The 7,575-nt window shown below is 28.6% G+C and overlaps 1 protein-coding gene across 1 annotated transcript; it reads right to left on the bottom strand.

Moving 5' to 3' along the window:
- Positions 1-4,260: 4,260 nt before the first annotated feature.
- LOC105111200 (14-3-3 protein 7-like) lies at positions 4,261-7,218 on the bottom strand. Its single transcript, XM_011006494.1, has 7 exons — positions 7,044-7,218; positions 5,970-6,276; positions 5,488-5,575; positions 5,248-5,357; positions 4,925-5,073; positions 4,769-4,803; positions 4,261-4,544 (listed from the first exon to the last, which is right to left on the bottom strand). Exons 1-7 carry the CDS (start codon positions 7,108-7,110, stop codon positions 4,539-4,541), a joined length of 762 nt encoding a protein of 253 aa, XP_011004796.1. The 5' UTR covers positions 7,111-7,218; the 3' UTR covers positions 4,261-4,538.
- Between the last annotated feature and the right edge of the window lie 357 nt (positions 7,219-7,575).

Genomic DNA, 7,575 nt, shown 5'->3' with positions numbered 1-7,575 from the left:
CAACATGTGTCAAATATAACTAATAGTTCACTTAAGGTAGTTATTGAAACTTTGTTTTATAAATATGGGCTAAGCATACCAAGTATGTGTGGTAAGGGATATGATGGAGCTAGTAACATGCAAGGTGAATTCAATGGCTTGAAAGCACTTATTCTAAATAACAATCCAAGTGCATACTATATATATTGTTTTGCTCACAGACTTCAAGTGACTCTTATGTCTATTACAAAAAAAGTATAATGAATTTGGAGATGTCTTCAATTTCATTTCTAGCATTATAAACATTGTTAGAGCATCATGTAAAAGGATGGAGGTAATTAGAGAAAAATAATATGCTAGAATTATTAAAGACTTGAAAATAGTGAAATTTCTAATAGACGGGGTCTGAATAAAGAAACTTCTTTTAGAAGGTATGGTGATACCCGCTGAGGCTCCCATTATGTTACAATTATTTGTTACTTGTAATGTTTTTATTAGTTCTTGATTTGCTTGAAATTATAAGAAAAGATGTAATGAACTCAGAACAGAAGTAGTCGTTGTAACTGATATTATGGAATCATTTAATTTTTTATTCATACTTCATTGTTTAAGAAGGATACTAGCATTTACTAATGAGTTCTCATAAGCATTACAATGAAAAAATTAAAACATAAAAAATGCTATGAGTTTATTGAAGACATCAAAGGAACGATTCAAAATGATAAAAGAGAATGATTGAGAATCTTTATTAGAAGATGTGTTATCTTTTTGCATCAAACATGATATTAATATTCTAAACATGGATGATGAGTACAAGTTTTGTAGGTGTTCAGGGTGAAAATCTTAAGGGATTACAAACCTACACCATTTCTGTTATGAATTGTTTAACAATATCATTGGCATGCAACTTGTTAAGTTGGATTATCATTTCACTAAGATGAATACGGAGTTACTTCTTTATGTGGTATGTTTAAACTCAAGTGACTCTTTCTTTAATTCAAACAAAGAAAAGTTTATTCATCTTGTTCTTGTTTTATCTTAATGAATTCTTTATAGTGGACCTTATGGTACTTGGTAACCAACTTGATATGTATATTATTGTTTTGCGCGATGATAATGAGTTCTCTAGTATTGAAGGTATTGCTAGTCTTGTGGAGAAAATGATAAAAACAAAGAAGAATTTGATATTTCCATTGATATATTTGCTTATCAAATTATAATTACTTCTATTAGTTGCAACTACTACAGTGGAGAGTGTTTTTTCTGTTATGCATATTGTCAAGAGTAGATTGTCGAATAGGATGAGAGATAAGTGGATGAATGACAGTTTAGTTTTATATATTGAGAAAGATGTTTTCGATAAAATTAATAATAAAGTCATTATAAAGCAGTTTCACAATATGAAAATTCGAAGAGAATAATTATAATATAAGTTTTTCATTTTAAAAGTATTTTAAAATTAATTTTGCTTGATATGAATTAGTACATATGTTTCGAATTGATTTTTTTATATAACACATGTCTATATAATATATAATATCAAGTATTTATTAGTAATTTACCCCCTCATTTAAAAATCTTGGCTTTACCACTAGACCCAGGTTATAGGTTTAGCATATTGGACTAGGTTGACTGTTCATTTTTTTTAAGTCCTTTTTTAATTGATTTTTTTTTAATTTCACTCTAATAACTCATTCTTCTTCTTCTTCTTCTTGGTTTTTGCTTTCAATTTAATATTTTAATATTAGTTTGTTTAAGAATTGAGATTCATAGTTTTTTTTTAATTTGCTTTTTGTAGAGTTATTCTAGCCTTATGGAAGTGCTTTTTTTTTTCAACATTCAACATTAAATCTATTAGAAATTGAGTTTCTTAATTATTTTTATTTTTTTATAAAATTATCTCGGTCTCATAACTCAGGTCACGGGTTTAACAGGTTAGTTGGGGTTGACTTGATTTCTTTGTCATTTTTAAAAAAAATTTTATTTTCACCCTTCAACATTTTATTGTTAATTTTTTTTTATTTTCACCCTTCAACATTTTATTGGTTAGAAAAATGATCTTCATGATTTTTTTTTCAATTTTTTTATAAGTTATTTTAATTTTATGATCTAAGTTGTGAGTTTGGCAAGTCAACACAAGTTGACTTGAGTAGTTTTTTTCTTCTTTTTTTGTAGTTTAATATTTTTTTTAATTTTATCTTTCAATATTTGATTGATTAAGAATTGGTCTTTATAATTTATTTTAATTTTTTTCTATAAAGTTATTACAAACTCATGATCTAGGTTATAATTTTAAAAGATTAATTCGGACCGATCTAATATGTAGTTATCTTAATATTTAAAAAATAAATATTATATAATATATTGTAGTATCAATACTGGGGAAAAATATTTCATATTTTTAATTCATAATTAATTTTTTTATTAAAAACACATTAAAAATATTTAAATATTTTTTATATTAAAAAAAATCCAACTTGAACAGCGGGGCAGGCCAATTATCTAGTCTTGAGCTAGAACTGATTAGCAACATTTAATTACTTTGTGTAGGTTCAGCAATACATTTTAATGTTCAGATGGCCCGGTTAAAATGCAAGGTACATGGTCAGTGGTTAAGAGTAAAAATAAAATTTGGTCACCATAATATTTTATTTAATTTTATTATATGCTTAAAAAATTATGAAAACTATAGTTCTTATCGGATAAATTTTGTACATAATGGAATTATAAATAGTTTAATGGAATAATAAAAGATATTTTATATAATAATAAAAAAATATTTTATATAAAATATTATTTATTTCATAATATAATAGGAGTAATTAATTCTACAATATTTAAATTTAAAACTATCAATATCAATATATATATATATATATATAAATTATTTTATAACTTTAATTTTAAAAATATTCTTAACCAAACACAATAAACTATTTTTTTTAACCTCAATTTCAACCACAGTTTTAATCAAATATCTATTTTTTCAAACCAACCTTTACAAAAAGCACTTTTTATAAAATAATTTTTTTCAAATCATAACCACAAACAGTTAATACAATACCAAACACATTAAACTTAAATATCTTTAGTCTTGATTTCCACAACAGTTACTGCAATACCAAACACACTAAGCTTAAATATCTTTAGTCTTGATTTCCACACATGAATTGGCCATTTAATTATCTCATTGTGCATTCTCGTGTCGACCTATGATACAGATAAAATAGGGCAACATTTGGTATTTTTTTCTTCAAATATAATTTTTCTTTTATACCTCTTTATTTTATATTTTTTTAATTAGTTATTAATACTTTTTAAAACTTCTTTAGAAATATTTAAAAAGTGTTTCATTTTTTTAATATAAAATTTAAAACCTTTTAATATATATATTCCATGTTTTCAAGAAAAAAATTATTTTTTTTTAACATGAAATTTGAAGTCTTTTAGTATATATATTCTATATTTTTAAATATTTCAATTTAAAAAAAATAAAATAATATCTTTTTAATATGAGATTTGAAACATTTTAGTACATATACTTTATGTTTACAAGAAAAAAAATTATATTTTTTCAATGTTGAATTTAAAACCCATTAAAATATATACTGTTATATTTTTTAAAAAAATTATTTTTTTAATATAAAATTTGAAATTATTTCATGTACTTGCTCTATATTCACTAGAAAGAAAGTTAAATGTAAAATTTGAAATTATTTCATGTACATGCTCTATATTCACTAGAAAGAAAGTTAAATTTTTTTAATGTGAGATAAAATTTTTTAATTTAAATACTTCAACTTAAAAAAATAATATAATATATTTTCAATATAAAATTAAATTTTTTAATATATATTTATATATATATATATATTCTATGTTCATATAAAAAAATTATATTTTATTGATGGAAAATAAAAAATATTTTAAAATATTTTTTAAACTTTATTATTTATAATATAGATAACCTATATCAAAATAATTTTTTTATATAAAATATTAAAACTTTAAATATTTTAAAAAAAAATTTCTTACTTAACCCATAAAATCTGGTATCCGGCCCAGCTTTCATAACTATGGTCTGAACAGAAAACTAATCATTTACAGGCCATCACAACGTCACACTTCAGAAGGTTTCAGATGCATTATCCCCTGATCAATCAGTTTTTCCATAGCGAAATGAATGACGAACCAGGAAATGAACTGATTCCGATACTCTGAAGCACCACCAGCGAGCAAGCAGGCAACAAGTGAGAGAGAGATGTACAAATCTGAAAGGGCAAAATGCCACAGCCAAATGCGAGAAAAAGAATCTGTTGATTTGCAATGGCAATTTAAGGGGCGTTAAAGCTATAGATTTTTAAAGCAGACCACAATCATCCAAGTAGAGTGTTCTAAGAGAAAAGGAAGACACAACAGAGAGTCTTAAAACATTTGTTCAGCAAATAGATACATGCCAATGGTCCACCATTCCCTGTACTCCTACTAAGAGTCATTCTGGCATGTTCCTCCCTTCTTCAACTAACCCAATCTTAAAGAACTGCTCCCCACAATCCCGGCTAAGTCTGCAAAGTTAATTCTCATCAGTCAATGGAGAAAATAAGAAACATTAATAACAAGCCCTGGGAAAACATCTACATGCCAAAAGGCAATCCAATCAAATGATGAGTGCTTTACATGCTCTGTGTATGTATTTATCAAAGGTATGCAGGCGTGCCTGTATGAATGTGCAGGTGTGCAAGTTCGAATAACACCCACACACAGATTATAAAAGCTCAGTTTTGCTTACCACTGCCTTGGGTTCATCGGCTGCAGATTGCTCACCTGCCAAATTAAATAGCACCTTCATTAGTCAATGGCCATTTACAATCAAAGTTCTTGACTTCACAGTCCAGTTATTAAACTCATATTACTTCCATTATCAAGTTACAACTTTGAATATCACCTCCTTCCTCTGGCAGATCTGAGGTCCATAAAGTGAGATTGTCCCTAAGTAGCTGCATGATAAGGGTACTATCCTTGTAGGATTCCTCATTGAGGCTATCAAGTTCTGCTATTGCATCATCAAATGCTTGTTTAGCCAGGCGGCAGGCCCTGCATGATACAGATGTAGTTTAAAAATAAGATGCATTATTCAGAGCTTACAGCAAAAGCACTATCTGAAGTCCTCAAGTTCAACAAAATGGGTGTTGCATGAGGTATTTACAACCAAGAAAAAAATATTGAATGTGTTTCAGCATGTTAAGTGAGAAAGAGATGCATGTTAACCTTTCAGGGGAGTTCAAAATCTCATAGTAGAAAACGGAGAAGTTTAGAGCCAGGCCAAGTCTAATTGGATGAGTTGGAGGCAAATCTGAGATCGCAGTAGAGGTTGCTGCCTGCAGCACAAAAGAACGACATTAGTACTTTGATTAAATTATCTATAAGCTTCATAATTAAAAAGTTAAAGTGACAAAGAAGAGAGAATAAAACAAACTCTGGGAGAAAAAGATGATTAACAAAAACTACCTCATAAGCCTTGAGGGACTGATCTGCAGCTTCTTTACGTTCATCAGCACCTTTAAACTCAGCCAAATAACGATAATAGTCTCCCTTCCTGCTTTGAAAGAAAACACAAAAAGAAAAAAAAAAAAAAGATCCAACATAAGCAATAGAATCAATTAAAGGAAGTTTGAGCATTGCAAGCTACTATACAAACACAGATATGATAGTTAATAGAAAAGAAGGTTATATAACCTGTGGAATGAATAAAATGAATTCAACACATATAAATTCATAAACAAGAGAATTCTTGTCGTTCACCTATTCTTGCTCTAAATATAAGAATTTGGTTGCATGGATCCATAAGAAATAAACCTAATCTGTAGAGCCTTTTGTTTATCATTCAGGAGTTTATAAGGCATCAACAACCTTATTTTGTTAGCCACTTGAGATTATTTGCCCCACCTTTCAAAATAACTCAACAGTAAGGATAGTGCAATAAATCTTACATCTTATAGTAAAAGACAGTAGATTCCCCAGTTGAAGAGGATGGAATGAGATGCTGATCAATGACTGATAATATATCATTGCAGATCTTTGCAAGCTCATCTTCAACACTCTGCATGTACTCCTTTATCCTTTTCACATTCTGTTCATTCCCCTTGGCCTCCTCCTTCTGTTCAATGGAAGAAAGTATTCTCCACGATGCCCTTCTAGCACCAATGACATTCTTGTAACCCACGGACACCAGATTCCTCTCCTCCACTGTCAATTCCACATCCAACTTTGCAACTTTCTTCATTGCTTCTACCATCTCTGCAGCAATTGGTTTTTAATGTCATGTTTTCATATTCAATATAATTTACCTACATTTTGTTTTAAAGAAAAGGGAAGGAACAACAGCAATTCAACTGAATAAATTAGGCCAAATGGAAGTGAAATAAAACTAATAGAATCAAAATTAGAAACCTTCTATATCAAATATTAAGAATGGGAAAAGACCACAGTTGCCTCATTTTAATTGCTATGTGAACCACAACAATCATCCATAAAAAAATCTTCAGTTATTACACTCCTCTCTCAATTTATCACAACAGAAGTATGCGTACTCATTCATCAATGGGTTGCTTAGAAAAACTTTGCGTTATTCAAATCATCGAATATCAAAAAAAAAAAATGTTATTTCCCTCTCTTTTTATAACCCATACACAACCTACATACCGAAAAGAGTGAGTGGTCATGGGAACACAATACCACCAAATCGAAATGCTAAAAAACAATTAACAGATTTAATTCTATTAAAAGTCCAAAAATCCTTTATGGTCATTCTTATTTCTAAGCAACTATAATAATGTAGTAATTAGGGTTCTAACAAGCAAGAGTATCAGTCAATACAGCCACTAAATCAGCGTATTGAAACACAAATCCACCCTTGTAAGCATCCACTAAATCATAGGGAAAAATGAGAACATAGAGCAGCAGCAGGAATTAAGCGTGATAAATTAACAATATAAAAGGAAAATGAAAGCAAGAATGAAAAAAAGAGTCGCAGCTTGTGGATCTCGATTAAGCAAAGCACATACCATCATATCTCTCAGCTTGCTCTGCAAGTCTCGCCAAGTATACCTGTTGTTCTCTCTCCCTCTCCATGCTTTCTATCTCTCTCGTTCTCGCTCTCTGTCTGATTTGTTTTTGCTATTGCGGTTTTTGGTTGCCTGGGTAACTGTTATGATGAGATTTGTTGATACATGCTTTTCTAACGGACCGTTGGATTCGATTTTCAGATTGTCTTTGGAATTGTGAAAATATTTTTTATATAAAAAATATATTAAAATAAAATTATTTTTAATATTAATATATTTAAACTATTAAATAATAAAAAATATTATTTTAAATAAAAAAATTTAAAACTTCAAAAAACACTGCATTTCCAAACACAATAAAAAAAATTGTAAGGTGTTATGACTGTCAGTTACGATAGGGTTTTGAGAGGTTCGGGAGTTAAATCATGGTCGTTTGGGTTAGGGTTTCGGAAGTTAAAAATAACCCACGTCATGGGTATTTGGTATTTTTTTTTTAAGTAATTTTTATTAAAAAAAAAATTTAAAAAAATTT

The sequence above is a fragment of the Populus euphratica genome, unplaced genomic scaffold (assembly GCF_000495115.2).
Source record: "Populus euphratica unplaced genomic scaffold, PopEup_1.0 scaffold282.1, whole genome shotgun sequence".
Lineage (NCBI taxonomy): Eukaryota > Viridiplantae > Streptophyta > Magnoliopsida > Malpighiales > Salicaceae > Populus > Populus euphratica.
The sequence above is the reverse complement of the archived record's forward strand: the minus strand, read 5'-3'. Positions and strand labels throughout refer to the sequence as shown.

What these genes read in the sequence shown, in the direction of transcription:
- LOC105111200 (XM_011006494.1), bottom strand. Translation starts at nt 7,110, where the DNA reads ATGGAGAGGGAGAGAGAACAACAGGTATACTTGGCGAGACTTGCAGAG. An exon ending in GCAAGCTGAGAGATATGATG is followed by an intron (nt 6,277 to 7,043) that starts GTATGTGCTTTG and finishes CAATTGCTGCAG; the next exon opens with AGATGGTAGAAGCAATGAAG. An exon ending in ATTTTGAACTCCCCTGAAAG is followed by an intron (nt 5,074 to 5,247) that starts GTTAACATGCAT and finishes TGTATCATGCAG; the next exon opens with GGCCTGCCGCCTGGCTAAAC.